Below are 23,779 nucleotides of genomic sequence, written 5' to 3' on the forward strand. Positions count from 1 at the left end.
CTTGCAACCTTCCGGTTACTAGTCCAACACTCTAACCACTAGGCTACCCTACCGCCCCCAGTACATCTCATCCAGGAGATGTACTGGGTGTGCAGGCTTTGCTCCATCCCTGCTGAAACACAATCCTAAAATATGTTTAAGAGCACACTCAATAATAATATATAATAATAATATATGCCATTTAGCAGACGCTTTTATCCAAAGCGACTTACAGTCAATACACCAACAAAGACCATTTCAAATATTTTCAGTGTGAAAAACGTTTAAGGGGAAATAAAGTAGCACTTTGTGATAATTTGAAAGTTAAACAAAAGCTACAAAATGACATTTTATTTGACAACTTTTATTCTTCTGTCATTCAGACAAGTTGTATCAACCCCTTTCATGAGGACCACTGAGCAATTGGTGAGGTTTGAGGTCATCCTTTGCCAGCAGTAATTTGCTTCTCACTTGGTGTTAAACTATAAAGCATTTAATTATCAACTACCAAAAAAAAAAATACGTCATTATAAAACCTAAGATTTCAGGGACAGCATAATAAATATTTGCCTTTTAATAGCGTTCAATGAAATACCAGCCTAGTTATTTAATTTACAAAACGGCACGCACAAGCACAGGATACGATGAACAATAAGGCAAATAAGCAATACATGCCAAATACATGCAGGAAAGCCTTTATATACACACGAAAGCCATGATACAAGTTTGATAGAATCAATCTTTGACTGGACATTGACAGCCATGGCACTGAGCTTGACTCAACACCAGCTCTAGTTTATCTGTCACACTTGCAGGGTATACATGCATGTATGATTGCACAAACCCACAAGCTTTTCCCTCGTTCAGATATTTTAACCGATTTAGGGTGAACTAAACACAACTGACAAAGCTGAGGATGGTAAAAGGCAAATCTGTACATCGGCTCTGGAAAAAAAGTGTGAATTTGCCCTTCAGTTCTCTGACCCAGTCCATAATGTTAGGTGGAATTGTAATTGCGTAAAAATTTCCTCAATTTCCTAATTGTAACTTTAAAAAGGCCTAGAGGGTGAGAGGAACCTCTCACTGGTACTGTCTGTAGTCTCCTCCATAGGAGGGGGCAGGCATGGGGGCTGGCTCCTCAGCAAACTGGGGACCTATAGAAAGGGAAGAGTTGAGAGATGACATCAGAGATAATACATTAATTAATAAAACGCCTTGGCAGTAAGCAGTCATTCGTCCATGTTCAATATAAATAACACTATCCAATTCCAGATGGCGTCAGGGCAGTTTTGCTGGAAGTGTTGTGTCACACTGTTTCTTTCAAGTGTTACAAGTTTTTATTACTTAGCAAAACTGTTATAGGCTGCGAGACTTGTCATTAAACAGACAAAATCTAAAATCCTACAGGATCAAAGCGTTAAATTGACATCTGCTGGTTTCTACAGGAGATCAAGCAGGTGTGGTGCCCTTCCTGAAAGTCGAGAGAGGATACATCTGTGCTGTGACTGACGGTCCAGACACTTGGATGCTCTTCGATGGTCAGTTTTTTTTATTTTATTTTATTTTTTAAATCTGTGTTTCGCCATTCTACCGGAATCTTCTGACTCCACTCCTGCCTTGCTGTGCGGTGGAAACTGGAGGTCGGTATCTGCACTGTGACATAACGTCTAAATGCGCTGGGCTTCCTAGCCCAGGATACCCCTGCTGGGTGGACTAGCCACTGTGCCCGCTCTGCCTCACTGTGCTGTAGCCTACTGCAAGGCGACTGGGTGCATTGACCAGACCCACACATTGGGCGAAATACATGTCAGTACATTCCTGCAGCGGCTGTTGAACGCGCTGACCGTTTCAAAAGGCAAGAACGCTCGGGCACAGACTTGCTTTCTAACTCTACTAGACCTGTAGAAAACAGCTTAACATTTTTAGGGAATTTAAGGTTTCAAAAGATTGACTCAAAATATATTTATTTATGTTTTTGTGAATTGTTGGATTCAGTGGTAAAAAAAAAGGTGTACTTTTGTACAAATGGTTTTAATTGCTGCTTTACATGGGTTATGGCTCATTGCAAAGTCTAAATGATCAAAAACCAATCTCCCTAACCCAGAGATACCGCTACACCCTACTTTAACTGATGGTATAGCAGCTGTAGTCTTTCAGAGGGATCACATTGTGTTACCATTTGACTCTTAGTGTGACATGCTCAAAAAACTCTCATCTACAGGGTTTGGTCTGGCTAAAAACATTGCTGTATCAGACGACTGTAGATTGGATTGCACGCTCAAGGTCCTAAACGAGATCATAACCGCCATCGATAAAAGACAATACGGTGCAGCCGTATTCATCGACCTGGCCAAGGCTTTCGACTGTTAATCACCTCATTCTTATCGGCAAACTCTCAACAGTCTTGGTTTCTCAAATGACTGCTTCGCCTGGTTCACCAACTACTTCTCTGATAGAGTTCAGTGTGTCAAATCGTCAGGCCTGTTGTCCGGACCTCTGGCAGTCTCTATGAGGGCGCCATAGGGTTCAATTCTCAGGCTGACTCTTTTCTCTGTATACATCAATGATGTCGCTCTTGCTGCTGGTGATTCTCTGATCCACCTCTACACAGATGACACCATTCTGTAAACCTCTGGCCCCTCTTTGGACACTGTGTTAACAAACCTCCAGAAGAGCTTCAATGCCATACAACTCTCCTTCTGTGGCCTCCAACTGCTCTTAAATGCAAGTAAAACTTAATGCATGCTCTTCAACCGATCGCTGCCCACACCTGCCCGCCAGTCTAGCATCATTACTCTGGACGTGCCCTCTCGGTTCATAGTCAAATGAAATTTTAGGCAGTTCGGTGAGCAGGCTTTCCTGCATGAACTTTATGCATGCAACTGGGATAGGATTGCACTTATTCCAGATATCGAAGAGGTATTCTCCTATTCTCATTCTATAAACACACCCCTCTCAAAAAGTACCAGGTAAGAGGTAGAGACAATCTTGTTTACAGGTTAATTATATGATTTGATCCAAAAAACAAAATACACCATGGGCCAAAGCCAGAAAGGGTAATTCCCAGACTGAATGGCAGTTATTCAGGGCACTGAGAAATAAGTGCACCGTGCTAATACGGAATTACAAATCTAGCTTCTACTACGAATCTACCAAGGTAAACCTCAATAATCCAACGAAATTATGGAAAACCATTAAATCCATGAATGCTAACACAAACTCCTCTGGTCTTGCGCTGAAATTGACCTCAAATTCATTGGATGTGACTGAGAAGAATAAACTTGACATGTTTAATGAGCATTATGCTAAAGCTGGGCATTTATTTGATAATGAAATCCTTCCTAACATCTCAAATGAGGCGGTGAATGAAACAGCCACATGTCGGCCTATGGTTAATCTATTTCATTTTACTGAGACTGAGCTTTCAGAAGTTGTAAAGGAACTCAAATCTATTAATATTAAGAAAGCAGCTGGCCCGTGTGAATTAAACCCGTATTTTGTCAAAATTGGTGCAGAGATCAATGCTGCCCCTCTCACTCATATTTTAAATATTTTATTGGCGAGTAACACCATTCCAAAAGTCTGGAAAGCAGCCTGTCACGTCACGCCTTTACATAAAGTTGGAGATCCAGTTGGATAACTATCGTTCCATATCTAAACTGTCTGCTTTGGCAAAAGTTTTAGAAAACCTTGTGAACTCACAGTTGAAAGACTTTCTTCATAATTACTCAGTTTTATCTCAATTTCCTTCGCCTCCAACCCGTTTCCATGTGTGGAACGGATGTGGGTGGGGCTAGGTCTACATAAGGGTGCTAATTTTTTTTAAATCACAAAAGCTCTGACAAAGGCCGTGAGGCCGATACGTAAGCTTATTAAAGATCAGTGATACTATCAAGAGCAGTGTGCGGTTTCCTTTTTCATTCATCTTGTTCAACTGTTGCCATGCACCTGCAAACGGTTTGCTCAGATATGCGAGTGCCTTTTGAATTTTGAGAGCCAAGCACAGTACAATTACTGCTGTAAGGTTGTAGGTGATATTCTAGATGCTCAGGACATCACTTTTTATTAACTTATCGAAGGCCTTCGACACTGTTGCCATGCCCAGCTGTTGAAGACTAAAAAAGGTTGGTTTAAGTGTTGATGCATTGGATTGGTTCCAAAACTACCTTTCTGACAGAACACAGTGTGTAGCTCAGGAGGGTATGAAATCTGAGTTTCAAAGGCAGCTTTTCCAATTGAAACTTTTGCTCAATGAAAGGAAAACAAAGTTGATGGTTTTCTCTTTCCTTAAAGGAAACAGAAGGACTCACTTGCAAATTCGAACTATAACAGGCCAGCAAATTGATAGGTTTTCCTCCTATAAGTATCTTGGGATGTGGTTAGATGAAAAGTTGAATTTTAAACAGCACATTGATAACTTGACTACGAAACTGAAGTTGAAAATTAGTTTCTATTTCATGAACAAATCTTGCTTTTCAATGTAAGTCAGAAAATAACTTGTTCAAAGCACTTTTTATTTTTTTAATCAGTGCTGGATTATGGTGATATTGTCTATATGAAGGCCTCAGCAAGTACCTTAAAACTCTGGACACAGTTAATCATGGTGCTTTAAGATATATTACAAATGCAAGTTCACTTACCCATCACTGTGATTTGTATGCTATGGTGCAATGAACCTCTCTCTCCACCAGGAGGCTAAAGCACTCCTACACTTTTGTCAACAAAGCATTGATGGGACAACTCCCGTTGTATCTCTGTTCCTTACTGACCAGATCAGTCACTCAATATAGTCTTCGTTCACAGTTGCCACTGTCCTTGTATGTTCCTAAGGCTAGAACTGAGATGGGACCATCTTTTTCCCATAATGCCCTGTCATCCTGGAACATGCTTCAGAAGGTTGTAAAGTAAGGGGAGTTAGTGTCCTTGCCTGTTTTTAAGACTCTGATCGACAACACCGTTTGTGATAACTGCAGTTGTTTCTAATCTTCAATTGTATCTTTAACTTGTGACACTTTGTGTTTTGTGTATACTCTGTATTCTGTAATGTTTTATGGACACGCTGCTATTTCCCAGTTTTGCTTTCTTGCCAGGCCGTCCTCGCAAAAGAGGTTTTTAACCTCAAATGGGTTTTACCTGGTTAAATAAAAGGTTCAATAAATTAAATAAAACATTTGCACTCCCTATAACCCTTCATTGTAGCCCTGTAAATCAACTACAGAATAAGACAGCATTCCTCAGAGAGGCACACTGACCAGTTGGGAACTGTGACGAAGCAAATCTAGTGAGCAGGATTCCAGCTCCCTCTATCAATGCCAGTAGTATACCTCCCATTGCAGCAGAGCCTACCATGGCCACTGGTCCATCTGAGGACAAACAATAAAGGAATCAGTACAACATAGACTAGCAATTAGTCTTTACAGTAAATCAACAAAAAAAACTACATTTACATTGAACAAACACTGGGTCTACGTGAATGCCCTGAATTTACAAGCCCATGTTGTATGTTAAGCATGCGGAAATACATTAAGTGTGTTCAACAAGGAACCAATGGTGAACTTTGTGTAAAAGTTATTGTAAGATAGCTGTATAAGGGCAATTTTGTATGCATGAGTATGTGTGTGAAAGTGTGAAAGAAAAACAGCGCGAGGGCCCCTTCTTCACAGCAATGCCTGTCTTAAAATGTGAATTATTAAACTATCACTCACTTCTTGCTGCAAGGATGGCTCCAGTCATGGCCCCGCTTGTGATTGAGTTCCAGGGGTCCTCTTTCCCCCGTACCTTTACCAACCCACAGTCAATCATGGAGAAGAGGCCTCCCCATACTGCAAAGCTACCTACAATACAACACAACATAATTCACGTGGTTTCAGACAGAGCAAGGAACAATGACTTGCAGTCTGAGAACAAAAGAGCCAAATAAGCTTGAACTTGACGTGTACTTACCCCCCAACTGTGGGGCTCTGGTCTTGATGGCTGTCATGCTACCTTTCAATCTGTGGCTCATCCCCTGAGAACAAAAAGAAGATGGCATCAAAACTCCTCATTCTTCACACCTCACTATGCCCAACCCATTCAGCACAGTACAACATTCAGTCAAACAGTTCTCTAATTGACTTAACTGTTCCTTCATATCCCATAGGCTAGCTAAATATAAAACACAACATGCAAAATGTTCATTTTTTTATTATACAGAGTTACAGTTCATATAAGGAAATCAGTCAATTTAAATACATTCATTAGGCCCTAATATATGGAGTTCACATGACTGGGAATACAGATATGCATCTGTTGGTCACAGATATCTTAAAAAAGGTAGGGGCGTGGGTCAGAAAACTAGTCAGTATCTGGTGTGACCACCATTTGCCTCATGCATGGGCGACATCTCCTTCGCATAGGCCTGTAGAATGTTGTCCCACTCCGCTTCAATGGCTGTGCGATGTTGTTGGATATTGGCAGGAACTGGAACACACTGTCGTACACGTCGATCCAGAGCATGTTCATGTTCAAACATGCTCAATTTGTGACATTTCTGGTGAGTATATATGCTGTCATGTAAACATCTTCCTAGCGTGAATTAGTTTCCAACCGTTCTGATTGTGACGGCATGCTATGAAATTTCTCCCAGTATGAAAAAGATCGCTTTATGTGGATGGCTGAGCACATGCAGATGTTTCTCTCACACCCTCCCTCAAATGCGAAAATCTTGTGTGTGAAGCAAATCCGCGTGCCCACATCTGCCAATCAATGGATGCCAGGAGTATTGACTTTGACCAATCACAAGCTTGTTGAGGTGTGAGGTCAGCATGTAAATACACAGAATCGCATGTCAAAGTGCTGAGGGTTATGTGAGGAGATTTTTTGCCATTGCACGTTTTTTGCCATTGCACGTTTTCGATTGACAGTGCATACATTTCTTAGTTAGCCAGCTATGCAAACAAGTTAAGACTGCACACCTCTAAGAACAAGCCAACCAGCTAATTATGCTTGTTACCTAGCCAAATCCAGGGTGCGGGGGTGTGAGAGAAACAGCTCCACAAGCTCAGTAATCCACACAGACGCATTCAATTATTGACTGGAAACATTTTCACGCCATCTAGATTTTTACATGACACAGGCCACGGAATAACTGGGACATTTTCAGCTTCCAGGAATTATGTACAGATCCTTGTGACATGGGGGGGGGTGGTGGCGGATGAGTGGCACGACAACTGGCCTCGGGATCTCATCACGGTATCTCTGTGCATTCAAATTGCCAACGATAAAAAGCAATTGTGTTCGATGTCCGTAGCTTATGCCTGCCCAACCCATAACCCCACCATGGGGCACTCTATTCCCAACGTTGACATCAGCAAACCGCTTGCCCACAAAACGCCATCCAAGCTGTCTGCCACCTGTCCGGTACAGTTGAAACCCGGGATTCATCTGTTAAGAGCACACTTCTACAGCGTCCCAGTGGACACCGAAGGTGAGCATTTACCCACTGAAGTCGGTTACGACACTGAACTGCAATCAGGTCAAGATACTAGTGTGGATGACGAGCACACAGATGAGCTTCCCCGAGATAGAATTCTTGAACCAACTGTCAGAAACTTTGATTGTGCAAACCCACAGCAGTTTCATCAGCCGTCCGGGTGGCTGGGACGACAACAAGGTGAAGAAGCCGGATGTAGAGGTCCTGGGCTGTCATGGTTACACGCGGTTGTGAGGCCAGTTGTACGTACTGCCAAATTCTCCAAAACGAAGTTGGGAGGCAGCTTGTAGTGGAGAAATGAACATTCAATTATCTGGCAACAGCTCTGGTGGACATTCCTGCAGTCAACATGCCAATTGCACGCTCCTTTAAAACTTGAGACATCTGTGGCATTGTGTTGTGTGACAAAGCTGCACCTTTTAGAGTGGCCTTTCATTGTCCCCAGCACAAGGTGCACATGTGTAATGATCATGCTGTTTAATCAGTTTGTTGAAATGCCACACCTGTCAGGAGAATAGATTATCTTGGGAAATGCTCACTAACAAGGATGTTAACAAATTTGTGCACAAAATTCGAGAGTAAAGCTTTTTGTGTATACGGAACATTTCTGGGGACTTTTGTTTCAGCTCACGAAACATGGGACCAACACTTTATATTGCGTTTATACTTTTGTTCAGTGTCATTTTGCACATGGGGGAATTTATTGGCATGGCTGAACTTACTGCAGGTGAATTTCTAAAGCCCTTGACAGCCTGGAAGATCCCTCCTCCAATGGCCCCCATGGTGAAAGCACCCCCACAGTCGTCCACGATTCTCCACGGACTGAAAAAACACAGTATGGTCAATGAACACACACAGGCAGATAAACACACAGGTCTTTACCAGTTTGCTTCAGGGTCATAGGTGCATTTAAATGCATGATACATAGCTAGCTAGTGTAAAGTAGCCTGAAGGCTTGTGTCAACTGGCTATTAAAAGTGTGTGATTGCCACCTAGTAATGTTAGATAACGGTAGGCTAGTGTTGCAATGTACACCGGTACCACGGTAATATCACGGTACCAAAACGTCATGATACATATAACAACATTTTAGAATTCCATAGTACCGTTTTATATGACACTACCACACTTTTAGGCTCTACCGATCCAAAGATCCAGCTGTCACCTGTGATAAAAATGTGTTAAGCAACTAGTCTCTTGTATGCATCAGTCCAAAAATGCCCACATTACTTTCAGGCGCAGCTCACGTGTGGCAGCTGTGATCAGCCAGACTCATCCCCTACCAGTCTTTACTCAAAGGTTATCTCTGTCCATTCTTCCTGCGCATCTACAGTGCATTCGGAAATTATTCAGACCCCTTGACTTTTTACACATTATTATTGTTATTCGAAAATTGATAAAATTGTCTCTGATCCTCATCAATCTACACACAATACCCCATAATGACAGCAAAAAAATGTTTTTTTATTTTAGCAAACTGTAATATCATATTTACATAAGAATTCCAACCCTTTAATTCAGAACTTTGTTAATCTTTTTTTTTTTTTAAATAGTACCACTCCCCCCCCCCAATTTCGTGGTATCCAGTTGGTAATTACAGTCTTGTCTCATCGCTGCAACTCCCGTACGGACTCGGGAGAGGCGAAGGTCGAGAGCCATGCAACCTCTGAAACACAGCCCAGCCAAGCCGCACTGCTTCTTCACACAATGCGCACTTAATCCGGAAGCCAGCCACACCAATGTGTCAGAGGAAACACTGTACACCTGGCGACCGTGTCAGTGTGCATTGCGCCCAGCTCGCCACAGTTGTTGCTAGAGCGCGACAAGAACGTCCCTGCCAGCCAAACCCTCCCCTAACCCGAACAACGCGGGGACAATTGTGCTCCGCCCCATGGGACTTCCGGTCGCGGCCGGCATCATTGCACTGCTATTTTCAGGTCTCTCCAGAGATGTTAGATCGGGTTCAAGTCCAGGCTCTGGCTGGGCCACTCAAGGACATTCAGAGACTTGTCCCGAAGCCACTCCTCAGTTGTCTTGGCTGTGTGCGTAGGGTCGTTGTCCTGTTGGAAGGTGAACCTTCACCACAATCTGAGGTCCTGAGCACCCTGGAGCAGATTTCCATCAAGGATCTCCCTGTACTTTGCTCAGTTCATCTTTCCCTCGATCCTGACTAGTCTCCCAGTCCCTGAAGCTGAAGGTTTGGCGCCAGGTTTCCTCCAGACGTGACGATTGGCATTCAGGCCAAAGAGTTCGATCTTGGTTTCATCAGACCAGAGAATCTTGTTTCTCATGGTCAGAGTCCTTTAGGTGCCTTTTGGCAAACTCAAAGCGGGCTGTCATGTGCATTTTACTGAGGAGTGGCTTCCATCTGGCCACTAACACAAAGGCCTGATTGATGGAGTGCTGCAGAGATGGTTCTCCTTCTGGAAGGTTATCCCATCTCCTCAGAAGAACTCTAGAGCTCTGTCAGAGAGACCATCAGGTTCTTGGTCACCTCCCTGACCAATGCCATTCTCCCCCGATAGCTCAGTTTGGCTGGGCGGACAGCTCTAGGAAGAGTGTTGGTGGTTCAAAACTTCTTCCATTTAAGAATGATGGAGGCCACAGTGTTCTTGGGGACCTTCAGTGCTGCAGAAATGTTTTGGTACCCCAGATCTGTACCTCGACACAATCTTCTCGGAGCTCTACGGACAATTCCTTCGACCCCATGGTTTGGTTTTTGCTCTGGCATGCACTGTCAACTGTGGGACCTTAAACAGACTAGAGGTCGACCTATTAATCGGAATGGCTGATTAATTAGGGCAGATTTCAAGTTTTCATAACAAATGGAAATCGGTATTTAAGAACACATTCTTATTTTCAATGACGGCCAACGAATGGTGGGTTAACTGCCTTGTTCAGGGGCAGAACGACAGAGTTTTACCTTGTCAGCTTGAGGATTCAATCTTGCAACCTTACAGTTAACTAGTCCAACACTCTACCCACCTGCCTCTCATTGCACCCCACGAGGAGCATGCCTGTTACGTGAATGCAGTAAGCCAAGGTAAGTTGCTAGCTAGCATTAAACTTATCTTATAAAAAACAATCAATCATAATCACTAGTTAACTACACATGGTTGATGATTTTACTAGTTTATCTAGCGTGTCCTGCGTTGCATATAATCGATGCGGTGCGTATTGTCCTTGCTCCAATGTGTACCTAACCATAAACATCAATGCCTTTCTTAAAATCAATACACAGAAGTATATATTTTTAAACCTGCAAATTTAGCTAAAAGAAATCCAGGTTAGCAGGCAATATTAACCAGGTGAAATTGTGTCACTTCTCTTGCGTTCATTGCACACAGAGTCAGGATATATGCAATAGTTTGGGCTGCCTAATTTGCCAGAATTTTACATAATTATGACATAACATTGAAGGTTGTGCAATGTAACAGGAATATTTAGACTTATGGATGCACCTTGGTCATTGTATTTTGTGTTTTCGTTATATATTTGGTCAGGCCAGGGTGTGACATGGTATTGTATTTTCGTATTGGGGTTTGTAGTATTTGGGATCGCGGCTGATTAGGGGTGTTGTATAGGCTTGGCTGCCTGAGGCGGTTCTCAATCAGAGTCAGGTGATTCTCGTTGTCTCTGATTGGGAACCGTATTTAGGTAGCCTGGTTTCGCTTTGTATTTCGTGGGTGATTGTTCCTGTCTCTGTGTAGTTTCACCAGATAGGCTGTTATAGGTTTCACGTTCCGTTTGTTGTTTTTGTATTGAGTTATTTCATGTATCGTTCCGTTTTCCTTCATTAAAGATCATGAGTAACAACCACGCTGCATTTCGGTCCGACTCTCTTTCGACAAACGAAGAACGGCGTTACAAATTGAACATGTTTCATTATTTATTTGAGGCTAAATTGATTTTGTATTATATTAAGTTCAAATAAGTGTTCATTCAGTATAGTTGTAATTGTCATTATTACAAATAATAATTATTTATTTATTTTTAAAAATCGGCCGATTAATCAGCATCGGCTTTTTTGGGCCTCCAATAATCGGTATCGGTGTTGAAAAATCATAATCGGTCACAACCTCTAATACAGACTGGTGTCATGTCCAATCAATTGAATTTACCACATGTGGACTCCAATCAAGTTGTAGAAACATCTGAAGGATGAACAATGGAAAAAGGATGCACCTGAGCTCAATTCCAAGTCTCATAGCAAAGAGTACTTATGTAAAGGTATTTCCGGGGGATTTTTTGCAAACATTTCTAAAAACATGTTCTTGCTTTATCATTATGGGGTATCGTTTGTTGATTGATTTTTAAGTTGGGAGTAGTGTGTGTATGTTTGTGGGTGAGAGAGTGGTGTGTGTGCTTGAGAGAGGGAGACAGAGTGGCTAAATCCCAAATCCCCCTCTGCCCTCTGCCCTCGCCTCTTCCATTTGCAGAAGTGTCCCAAAGCAGAGGGAATTAAAATTATCGAGGGTGTAGTGGCTAATTAGCCCCTCCGGTAGGCACTTTGACTGAGCCTGCAACGCTGCCGGCTTCATAGCGAAGTGGAATCCCATAAGACACGGCGTCATTTTTTGGTTTGCACAATTTCACACAAAATAATGGAGTGGCGTGCCTATTTATACGACACGTGTATTTGTTTATGTATGATGTCGAGACTTGACACGTTTAACAAATGAAATGTTTAACGGTTACTGAGGTTTATATTTCGTAAAACGACGTTCATTTGAATTTCTTGCTCTTTTTATTACTGAAATGGAGAATATGAATTGCATCACTCAAGTCCCGAGTGTGTTCCGAAGTTGATCGGTTTATTGATCTCCTCACCACTCTCTGGAAGTCCCCCACGATTTCGTCAGCAACACGTGACCTCCGACCGTGTTGGTAGGGCGAAGGCGGTGGTACCACCAAGTGTGTGAGGGAAAGTGTGTGTGTGTGTGTGTGTGTGTTAACTGAAGAGTAAAGGTTTCATACTGTGTTTTCCTCTTACTGCCACAAGGACATGCATAATTCATTGTATGTATATTCCTTCCCCAGTACATGTCAGACATGCTTTTAAGTTATGTACCCAGTAGGTCCCTCAGTTCCTCTGGCACTGGCGTTTTAACTATCCCAATGCCCAAGAGGCATGGAGGCAGCCTTTAGTTATTATGTCCCCAGCCTCTGGAATAGCCTGCCGCAGAACCTGAGGGGGGCTAAAACTGTGGACATATTTAAACGATATCTTAAAACATATTTTTAGCTTTGCTTTTCCTTAGGGTGCTTTTAGTTATTTCTTGTAGTAAATATTTCTGCTTTTATTTTACTTGTTTTTTTGCTTCCTGTAAAGCACATTGCGTTGCGTTCCATGTCTGAAATATGCCCCCTTCCCAATTGTATCGCGATACTTGGCATGGTACCGTGACAACACTAGTGCTAGTAGGTTAGTCACCTAGCTAACTTGCTACTGTAGAATCTTGAAAGGTAGCTAGTAACACAGCACATTATCTGAGCAACTTTAGCCCTTGAAATTGCTAGCATATCACATTAGCGAGTGGACTAACGGTTATCATTAACTTACTATCGGTGTCTGATAATTACTTCATATGTATGCTTTCGTATGAGGGAGCATGCAGTGGTGTCGTTACATCATACATTGTAAATTGATTGAGCTAGCAACAGGACTAACTACATGGGCATTAGCTAGTTATTAAGCAAATGTGGGAATTATTCATATTAATGTGGTGAATGATGTGTATCACACAATGTACACGTGAAATTACAGCTAAACGTTTGACATATCAAACTGCAGCGTCTGAACGATCAGCAAGGTCACTAAAGTGGGCTAGCAACTCAGCTGGCTAGCATCTTCGGAGTCGGACGGTTTAGGGGTTTAAAATATTCGTTTGGATTAAATATATATTTCATGTATATTTTAACAGATTATATGGCTGTGCTGTTACGACACCAGCAACACTGTGTTGCAATTTAGTTCACAAGATGCTTTCACTCACCATGGCTCCCGTGCGTATTCCTCCATTTTGTTCTTTCACTGTTCCCTTCTGACGTAATTGCCGCGTTCAAAACAACTGGGAACTCGATAATGTCTGACTTCAGTGCATTCAAAACAACTTGGAATTGGGGAATCTCCGACTTCAGTGCGTTCAGGACTGGGAATTTCAAGTCAAAAGCTCGGGCCTCTTTCTCGAGCTCTGACTTTCCAACCTGAGATCACTGACGTCATTATTTGACCTCGTTTTTTTAGAGAGTTCCCAGTTATCTTGAAAGCACTAAACAACCGAAGGAAGATTACATGTTTTATTTTTTTTAATGTTTAAAGTGAACCTTTATTTAACTAGGCAAGTGGGTTAACTGCCTTGTTCAGAGGCAGAATGACACAGTTTTACCTTGTCAGCTTGGGGATTTGATCTAGCAACTTTTCGGTTGCTGGCCCAACACTCTAACCACTTGGCTACCTGCCACCCAAACATCACAAAATAAATAAAAACGTATTTTCTTTGTGCATTATTTTATCTTTATTGGGGCTTTACAGAAAATACTTGGTTAGTTGAATCCTTTGTAATTCCACTTCACAATGGCTTATCAACTTGGAACTTTTTCAGGTAATCAAAGACATTACCATGAACCATATTTTGTTGGAAAGAATAAGGAAACTATTAACAATTCACTTTTTTGACTATGTAATGCTAATGCTTAAAATAACCATAAAAAATCTTCTCATGGACTAAAAGTCCAAATTTGGCCTTTCGGATTCAAAGATGGCCACACTACACCAGTAGATGCATATTAGCACATATACTAATATGCTAAATATATATATATATATTCTCATAAACTATAGGATCAAATTACACTAAACTTTGTTTGAGAAAAGCTAAGGGATTGGTCAAAAGATGGCTGAGTTATTTACAAATGTCCATTTAAACCACTGTAAATCCACTCCACTTGAAACTTGTCATCGCTATCATGGACGTCCCTAAGGCAAACCACACTGAATTTGGTATATTACATTTACATTTAAGTCATTTAGCAGACGCTCTTATCCAGAGCGACTTACAAATTGGTGCATTCACCTTATGACATCCAGTGGAACAGCCACTTTACAATAGTGCATCTAAATCTTTTAAGGGCGGGGGGGTGAGAAGGATTACTTTATCCTATCCTAGGTATTCCTTAAAGAGGTGGGGTTTCAGGTGTCTCCGGAAGGTGGTGATTGACTCCGCTGTCCTGGCGTCGTGAGGGAGTGTGTTCCACCATTGGGGAGCCAGAGCAGCGAACAGTTTTGACTGGGCTGAGCGGGAACTGTACTTCCTCAGTGGTAGGGAGGCGAGCATGCCAGAGGTGGATGAACGCAGTGCCCTTGTTTGGGTGTAGGGCCTGATCAGAGCCTGGAGGTACTGAGGTGCCGTTCCCCTCACAGCTCCGTAGGCAAGCACCATGGTCTTGTAGCGGATGCGAGCTTCAACTGGAAGCCAGTGGAGAGAGCGGAGGAGCGGGGTGACGTGAGAGAACTTGGGAAGGTTGAACACCAGACGGGCTGCGGCGTTCTGGATGAGTTGTAGGGGTTTAATGGCACAGGCAGGGAGCCCAGCCAACAGCGAGTTGCAGTAATCCAGACGGGAGATGACAAGTGCCTGGATTAGGACCTGCGCCGCTTCCTGTGTGAGGCAGGGTCGTACTCTGCGGATGTTGTAGAGCATGAACCTACAGGAACGGGCCACCGCCTTGATGTTAGTTGAGAACGACAGGGTGTTGTCCAGGATCACGCCATATATATATATATAAAAGGAACTATTAACTAATTCTTTGCATATATGACGATAATGCACAAAATCATCTGCATTCCTCTTCTCCTTTTTTTCCCCTTTTTTTGCATTCCTTCTCTTTTCCTCTTCTCCTCATGAACCATACGTCAGCTTCACTCCAGATTTTGTATTTATACTGGATTGCACATAAAGGAAGATATTTCTTACATTATAGAGTGCTTGCTTTGTTATTCAGTTGATCTTGTGTCCTTTCTGTCATCCTGTGAACCCCATTCATTGCTGCTCATAGCTATATTTTTTATTTATATTGTTTTCTTCACGGATAACTTGTCACTAAAATAGAAATAAGCCAAGAAAAAACTCAGGGCCCTATGGCCAGAAAACAACTTGTGTCCCTTTTAGATTTGAATTGATATTCTAGTTTTCCAGCTAGTTCTCCAAGTACTTTTTGGTTAAATGCTCTCCAAAAACCAAACTCTTTCTTTATTCTCTCATTTAAATGATTCAGGCCAGAGCTTTTCCTGACCACGTGATCTTACCAGAAACAATTATCAGACTACAGGTCTGATTTTCCACCTCTCTGGTCATATGGTTCGGAAAAGCTCTTATGAAGTGTAATTACAAAAGGCAATAATTTCTTAGGAGATTCAGGAATAGCCCACTGTTTGCATTTACCCCCCTCCCCTCTCCTCCATTCCCTCTCCCCATCAGACTAGTGTTCATGGGGAGAGCCAGACAGACCGCTGGCCCACCTCCCATTATTAAGAACAAGAAAGGAATGAATCACTGTGCAAGTCTTCATTGAGATATGACCAAATATAGGCATTTTGTGGATGCCGAGGCAGTCAAGACGTAAACTGGCCTGTCGCTATCCCTCTCAACCCCCAGTGTCAGATGTCAAAACATGATAACAGATATTCACTACTAGAAGTAGACAGTTAAGTTCCCTCTCTTTTGTCAGTTGTGTGAAGGACATGATCTTGTAGGTGTGAATCTGTTGGAAACAGTGTATACTCTCTCTCACTAAAGGTCACATTCCATTTAGTGTTGTCAGCCAGACGTGTGCAGAAATGGAAATCAGATTGAAATACACACACACACACAACAGTGCATTAGATCGTTAGCTTTGCTAAGGTACACTTCATTGCTCTGTGTGTGTGCACAGAAACCTTTCATTATAATTTATTTGACATCTTATACTTGGCGTGGCACACAGAATTATCCATTTGGTCACAAAATGTCCTCTCACATCAGTTTCAATATCTTTGCAGGTTACAGGGCTCAACTGAGACAACATATCTTATATAGATATTGGAAATCATTTCTGATTCCGTCAACCAATCAATAGACAGACTGACATAGACGACTTAATATTTCTCAAGCAGTATAAATTGTATTATTAAGATATATTACATTGAAAACCAGGGAAATGTCCACCTGAAAGGAAAATATTGTATGTACAGGTTAAACATTCAAACAAAATACAGTAAATGTATCAGTTACCTATTGTACTGTATTAGACTACCATCAAATAATGGACAGATGTGTCTCCATCCTGTATCTTCATGTTAATTTTTTTTGAAGATGTACTTGATTGTGTAGTTATTATAATAAAGTGTATTATATTACACTTTTAATTGCAAACATACCAGTACATTTTTTTATAGGCTCTGGAACATATTAATGAATTCCAAAATTAAACAGAAACCACATTATGCATACAATCGTCAATAGTCACTTTTAGAGTGGCAAACCGCTCTGTAAAATATCATCACACTGAAAGAGACATTCATTTTGCTCTGCCATGGTAATAAAATAAACTGTTTTAAAATCTTTAGTCGTAAGACTTGACTTGTAGTAAGACATCTAGCCTGGAATATGTTTGCATTGTTGTCGCTGTAAATAGTATTCTGTGAATTGTTTTCTTTGCTTTTGACATTCTCATTTCTTTCTATGTTAGAATCATTATTTTGAGCAAAATGTATGAAAATATATTTATAAATAACATTGTTATTACTAAACGTTGTTGTATAACTTTGTTAGTACTTAAAGGTTGACCATACTTAAATCCCCCCAAAACTGTACTTCCTTCCTGAGTCTTTCTAAGAAGACTGGGATTCTAGGTTGCTTTTTATGTGTAAAACTTTGCCTGAGATGTCAGTCTTGAGATTTGGCAATGATACACATTACAAACCACCCTTTCTCCCCCTGTGAATTGCTGAAATCGAACCCCATTTGAATTCCCTGATAATATGCCATGGAGAATCAGCAGTTTGGGCAAAATTCCAAGTGATTCCCTCCACAAACAAATAAAATGTCAAATTACCATCCAATATTTCAATGAATGTTAAAGTAGTTTTGTATATATATATTTTTTATAGAATTTTACACGCCCCCACATCTTACATATCACATGCTTATGTCACCGTATGAACTGCTTCATAATCTAGTGAAAATGACAGGCAAAGCATCAACACAGACAAAGGCAGACAACTAGGACCCCAGGGCACGTCCTGCTGCAAAACTCTGCCCTCTTCTCCCTCCACGGGTCCCTGCGGTCCAGTGTTAAGTTTGAGGAAGGAACTCGTGGCACAGTGAAGGCTGTACATCCAATAGAAATCTCCATTTTCACTCTCTGCTTGCCTGCCTTAACCATCCCGCAGCACAGTGGTAAGACTGGGTGTCAGTCTGTGCGTGGGATGTGTTGGAGTTTCGATCCCCCGTGAGATCTGTGTCCTTTCTCTTCCTTGGCTTTCACTCTCCATTCCAGGGGATTACTGCAACAGTTTTGGTACCGCAACCTGTAGGAAGAGAGGAGAGAGTGTATGGATACTGTATGCACATACAGTGCCTTCAGTAAGTATTCGTACCCCTTGATTTATTCCACATTTTGTTGTGTTACAGCCAGAATTCAAAATGGATTAAACAGATTTATTTCTCACCCATCTACACACAATATCCCATACTGACAAAGGGAAAACATGTTTTCAGATATTTTAGCAAATTTATTGAAAATGGAACTAATATACATAAGTATTTACACCCCTGAGTCAATAGTTTGTACCTTTGGCGACGATTACACCAGTGAGTCTTTTTTCGGTAAGTCTAAGAGCTGTGCACACCTGGATTGTACAATATTTGACATTTATTATTTAAAACATTCTTCAAGCTCTGTCAAATTGATTGTTGATCATTAATAGACAGCCATTGTCATGTCTTACCATAGATTTTCAAAGCAGATTTAAGTCAAAACTGTAACTAGACCACTCAAGAACATTCAATGTCGTCTTGGTAAGCAACGCCAGTGTAGCTTTGGCCTTGTGTTTTAGGTTATTGTTCTGCTGAAGTATGAAATATTCTCCCAGTGTCTGTTGGAAAGCAGACTGAACCAGGATTTTCTCTAAGATGTTGCATGTGCTTATAACTGTATTCTGTTTATTTTTCCCCCACAACTCCCAAGTCCTTGCCAATGGCAAGCATACCCATAACATGATGCAGCCACCACCATGCTTGACAATATTAAGAGTCGTACTCAGTGATGTGTTGTGTTGGATTCGCCCCAAACATAACACTTTGTAATCAGGACAAAAATTTAACTTCTTTGCCATATTTTTTGCAGAATTACTTAAGTGCTTTGTTGCAAACGGGATGCATGTTTTGGAATATTTTTATCCTGTACAGGCTTCCTTCTTTTCACTCTGTCATTTAGGTTAGTATTGTGGAGTAACTACGTTGTTGTTGATCCATCCTCAGTTTTCTCATTAAACAACCATTCAACTCTGTAACTGTTTTAAAATCACCATTGGCCTCATGGTGAAATCCTTGAGCAGTTATCTTCCTAAACGGCAACTGAGTTAGGAAGGATGCCTGTATATTTGTAGTGACTGAATGTATTGATGCACCATCCAAATCCTAATTAATAACTTTTCTCAAAGAGATATTCAGCATCTGCTTTAGAATTATTTACACATCTACCAATCAGCGCCCTTGTTTGTGAGGCATTGAACAAAACTCCCTAGTCTTTGTGGTTGAATCTGTGCTTGAACATCACTACTCGATTGAGGGATCTTACAGATAATTGTATATGTGGGATACAGAGATGGGGTAGTTATTCAAAAATCATGTTAAACACTATTATTGAACACGGAATGAGTCCATGCAACTTATTATGCAATTTGTTAAGCACATCTTTACTCCTAAACGTATTTAGGCATGCCATAACAGAGGGGTTGAACACTTATAGACTCAAGACATTTCAGCTTTACATTTTTTATTCATTTCTAAAAAAATTCTACAAACAAAATTCCACTTTGGCATTATGGGGTATTGTGTGTAGATCAGTGACACAAAATCTAAATGTAATCCATTTTAAATTCAGGCTGTAACACAACAAAATGTGGAAAAAGTCAAGGGTTGTGTGACTACTTTCTGAAGTTACGTATAAATGTGTTACAATCTGTGACTGAGCATCCCTGCCAACCCTAACTCTTTCAATGTCTATCAGCAATGGATCTTTGCCCCATCTTACCTTCTTCAGTTTCTTCATATTGGTATTCCTAATGGAGTCCAGGAGTTGGTCCCTAGAGTTCGTACCACCGGCTTTGTTGGCCTTATCATCCATCTTCCTTTGTGATGCGGGCGTCAGGGAGTTTCGCAGGGAGTCTATGTCCAGCATGGGGGGTGGAGGTGGGGGTGGGCCCCCAGGAGGAGGGGGTGGAGGAGGGCCCCCTCCTGGTCCTCTTTTTTGAGTCAACTTTGGGGAGGGCATTGGTGAGGGGTGTGGGGAGGGTTTAGGGGAAGCCTTGGGGGAAACCCTGAGGAATCCCCCAGCAGTCTTGGGCACCTCCAGCATCCCTTTCTTCTCACCGTTGGCCTGGGCCAGCTTCTGCTCCTGTAGGCGCCGCTGTCGCTGCTTGTCCATGTTGCGGCTCAGGATGTTGGTCATGGTCATGCGTGGGCCGGCCAGCTCAAAGCCGTAGCCCAGCTTCAGGAGGGTGGTGTTGTCTTTCAGTATCTTGGTCATCTCCATCTCTGTCTTGCCTCCGCAGATGTGTCTCTGGTTGTGGAAGCGCAGCTCGGTGAGTGTAGTGTTTTTCTGCAAGGCCTGGATCAGGGCCATTATACCCTTGGGGGTGAGAAGGTTGGAATCCAGGTTGATGCTTGTGATAGACGTATTGGTGCGTAAGGTGCCCGCAATGGCGTAGGCCACGTGGTCATCAGCGCGGCAGTTGGCCAGGGCAAAAGTCTTAATGTGGGTGTTTTTATTCAAGGCCTCTGCAAACTGGATGAGTGTTTTAGCCTTGATGACCTCCGAGTTGTTCACGTTGAGCTCTGTCATGGTGGGGTCGTTGCTGCAAACTTGCTCTATGAGGTCACTGAACATGCTGGAGTCCTCATCTTCTTCCTCCTCTACTTTGGTCTTGCTCGGTGTGCTCTTGTTCGTCACACAGTTCCCACGCTGTTCCTCACCCTTGCTGGATTTTAGTCCATCGTTTGCATCTTTTCCCCTTTTCTCCTCGGTTTCCCTTTTCTCTTCTCTTTCCCTGTCTCTAATACTCCTCCTGTCTTTCTCTTTTATACTTTCCGTACGCTTTAACCCCACATCTTTCTTATTCTCCTTACCGTCTTCTTTCGCTTTCTCCTTAGGATCTTCCTTCTCCTCTTGCTTCTCACTTCCGCTCTCCTTCTCGGCTGGCGACTGTTGTCTCTCAAGTTTCGAGTCAGACTTGTTCTTCCCTGGCTTGTCCTTCTCTTCCACTCTGTTTGTTTTATCGTCTGTTTGACTCGCTTCAACCCGACTTTGAATCTCCACAAACTTTGACACAAGTCCCCTTGTCTTGTTCTCATCTCTTTTTTTCATATCCTCTTTTCTCTCTTTCCCCTTGATCGCCTCGTTTTCTTTCTTCTCTTGTAACTTGGAGATCATTTCCTTTGTCTTATTACTGGTGCTCAACCTCTTGTCTCTTTTCTCCATAAGCTTGTTGTCCTCGTTCCTCTCCCTTTCCTTGGCATCCCCTTTCTCTAAACTGTCTCGACTCTCCTGTCTCCCGAATCTGTCTCTAGACGTTTCTTTAACATAACCGTCCCTCTTCTCCCCTCTCCTGTATTTTTCTCGAGTTGTATCCTTTACATCGCTGTCGTTACTTTCCTCTCTCCTGGATCTGTCTCCAGTTGTGTCGTTCACTTCAGCGTCCTTCCTCTCTTCTCTCCTGAATCTTTCTCTAGAGGTCTCTTTCACTTCTTTGTCTTTGCTCTCCTCTGTCCTATATCTATTGGACAGGCTGACCCTGTCCTCTTTAGTGCGGTCTGGTCTTTTGTCATTTCTCTCCTCCATCTTGTTCACTCGTTCTGTTGTGATACTTGGTTGCCTTCTGATCCCCCTTCCTTCTTTCCCCTCCTGACTCAGGCCCATCTTCCTCAGGTACTCTTGTTTCCGGCTCTCCTTCTTGGGTTCCCCCTGCAGGAGAAGAAACATGACATAGGGACGTTTCCACATGAAGTGAATCGGAAAAGCATACACTTAAATGACTTTCAATAATCTACACAAGATTCTAATCGTTTTCTACTGTCAAATCCAATTAGAGTGATGTGTTCTCAGTCGTAATGTGCCTTGCCTGTTATGGTCATCACTGCATGACCACCAACAGCCCTATCAACATGACTAATCATACGCCTGTCCACCAGCTACAAATCGGTTTGTGTCCATGATGACCTAACCTTGCCTTTGCTGTTTCTAACGATTTACACAAAAACATGCATTAGTTCATTCATGTTCTCGAGAAATATCAGGTATTCAAACGAGTCTTTGTTTGTGCTCAACTTGTCTATGTGTTACGCGTAACTTGTTGGCATGGAGAGCACAGTACGACATAAGCCATGACATAAGACCACAGCGTGTAATGTAAACTTGACGTTAGACACCGTGTGTTTACAGTGTGCACGGGGGGAGTCTGTTAGTAGTGCAGAAATGCATTTGCGGAGCAGCTACTCTGAGTGTTTGAGTTGTGAGCCTTGCTCCATCTGTTTGGTTTGCTTGAGGCTGCAGCCCTGGCAGATGTTTCCTTAAAAGGCATTGAGCAGCACAGGAGCAATCAACCAAGGAATTCCATCATGCCGGGATTAAGGAGCTCCACAGGGCCCCGGATCCATCATTTGAAGTGCTCTTCTCTATACACGTCCAACAGTTATCCCCTGGCTCTGTTTTTCCCTACCCGGCGGGGCCCTGCGTCAAAAAAGCTGTCCACTAAAAACAAACTCAAACTCATCGTTGACCTATAAACTACAAAGCGACAGCAAAATCAGGCGACACTGTGCACAAGATTGCTTTGATGGCTGCATCTTTAAGCATTTTATCTGTTTACCAAAGGGGACTTGTGCGAAGAATGTGAAAGGTATACATGAGTGTTTTCTTTCCTGCCATAGGAACGAACAGCAGCGGAGCAGCGTTTATGAACTGCTGGAACATCCAGTTGGCAGGGGAATATTTCAGAAGTATCATTCAAATACCCGTTTAAGGAACAGGAACGTAAATGAACTATCTTTCAGACATTTTTGAATTGTAATATGTTTATCTGGTTTCCAACAGCCAGTCCTATTGACCAGAATGAGGCTTGTTAAGAGTAAATAAGTGAAACGGGTGGAGCGGATGTCTGTCTGAGAGGATGTGATTTAACTTCCACCACTATCAGTTTTGTCAGTATCCCTGAGATTAAACATACCCTAGCAAAAGAGGCAGGTAAGGGATCAACCGGGTAGAAAAACATAGGATAAACAATTAAGGTGACAGATTTTGTCAGTAAAACATCTCACAAGGTGGACTTCAGGCCAACTCTGTCTCACACATAATAAACATGAAGTGTGGGGGAGTTCCACTGTATGACTCGACGTTTAGTAATCATACCTCAATAGACTGTTCCTTTTGGCTGAGCTTCCCTGGACACTCCCGGCTGTCCAGCTTAGCATCCCGGTCCCGGACAGTGTTAGTGGCAGGCTGCTCTATGGCTCTTTCCTCATTGGGATCCAGGTTGGGGGCCACCAATACCTCCTTCTCCAGCTCCTCAATCTGCTCAGGGGACAGGTTGGACAAAAGGACATCCAGGTCAGGGTCCTCGCTCACCTGCCGCCCTGTCCGTGTCAGTCCCCTCACCTTCCTCCTGGACATGGTCGCCTCTGGCTGGAGAAGAAAACACCCTCACAGCAGAACAGATGAAAAGACTTCGTAGCCTACAAGCTGTACGGTGTCTCCTTTAGAAAAGTGTGCTTTCCTAGTGTAGGAGCCTGCAGAATCTCCCCATGGGCTGAAGGTGGTGTCCGTCTCACTGAGAAGCCACCAGAGGCCTCAATCCTGGTGCTAAGAGGGAGGACTTGAGACTGGGCTTGCAGTCAGGGTACCAGTATGGAGTGTGTTAGTCTATCATGAAAGTTGGTCTGAAAGGCTGGGACATTCTTTGAAATCCTTTGAAACTGCATGTCCATATTTAGTGCATGGTACATAGTCCTTTAAAGGCAATGGGAAGGGCTGAGTTTATGAGAAATGCCAAAGCATGGTATAACACAGTGC

The 23,779-nt window shown here is 42.5% G+C and overlaps 2 protein-coding genes across 2 annotated transcripts; both read right to left on the bottom strand.

Annotated features, from left to right (window-relative positions):
* Window positions 1-322: 322 nt before the first annotated feature.
* Window positions 323-13,586, bottom strand: LOC118399981 (mitochondrial import inner membrane translocase subunit Tim17-A). The gene is made up of 6 exons (XM_035796275.2): window positions 13,447-13,586; window positions 8,173-8,272; window positions 5,923-5,986; window positions 5,685-5,813; window positions 5,232-5,342; window positions 323-1,133 (listed from the first exon to the last, which is right to left on the bottom strand). The coding sequence occupies exons 1-6, from the start codon at window positions 13,470-13,472 to the stop codon at window positions 1,060-1,062; spliced, it is 504 nt and encodes a 167-aa protein (XP_035652168.1). The 5' UTR covers window positions 13,473-13,586; the 3' UTR covers window positions 323-1,059.
* Window positions 13,587-16,385: 2,799 nt separating this feature from the next.
* On the bottom strand, window positions 16,386-23,639 carry LOC118399982 (leiomodin-1-like). The gene is made up of 3 exons (XM_035796276.1): window positions 23,120-23,639; window positions 19,748-21,676; window positions 16,386-18,020 (listed from the first exon to the last, which is right to left on the bottom strand). Exons 1-3 carry the CDS (start codon window positions 23,378-23,380, stop codon window positions 17,994-17,996), a joined length of 2,217 nt encoding a protein of 738 aa, XP_035652169.1. The 5' UTR covers window positions 23,381-23,639; the 3' UTR covers window positions 16,386-17,993.
* Between the last annotated feature and the right edge of the window lie 140 nt (window positions 23,640-23,779).

This window comes from Oncorhynchus keta, chromosome 21 (genome assembly GCF_023373465.1).
Source record: "Oncorhynchus keta strain PuntledgeMale-10-30-2019 chromosome 21, Oket_V2, whole genome shotgun sequence".
In the NCBI taxonomy this organism is placed as follows: domain Eukaryota; kingdom Metazoa; phylum Chordata; class Actinopteri; order Salmoniformes; family Salmonidae; genus Oncorhynchus; species Oncorhynchus keta.

Coding starts and splice junctions, on each gene's coding strand:
- LOC118399981 (XM_035796275.2), bottom strand. CDS start 13,472: ATGGAGGAATACGCACGGGAGCCATG. Junction 5,814..5,922: donor CAGAGCCCCACAGTTGGGGG/GTAAGTACACGT, acceptor GTTGTATTGTAG/GTAGCTTTGCAGTATGGGGA. Junction 5,343..5,684: donor AGCCATCCTTGCAGCAAGAA/GTGAGTGATAGT, acceptor GTTTGTCCTCAG/ATGGACCAGTGGCCATGGTA.
- LOC118399982 (XM_035796276.1), bottom strand. CDS start 23,380: ATGTCCAGGAGGAAGGTGAGGGGACTGACACGGACAGGGCGGCAGGTG. Junction 21,677..23,119: donor AAAAGGAACAGTCTATTGAG/GTATGATTACTA, acceptor CTTCTCCTGCAG/GGGGAACCCAAGAAGGAGAG. Junction 18,021..19,747: donor ATATGAAGAAACTGAAGAAG/GTAAGATGGGGC, acceptor CTCTTCCTACAG/GTTGCGGTACCAAAACTGTT.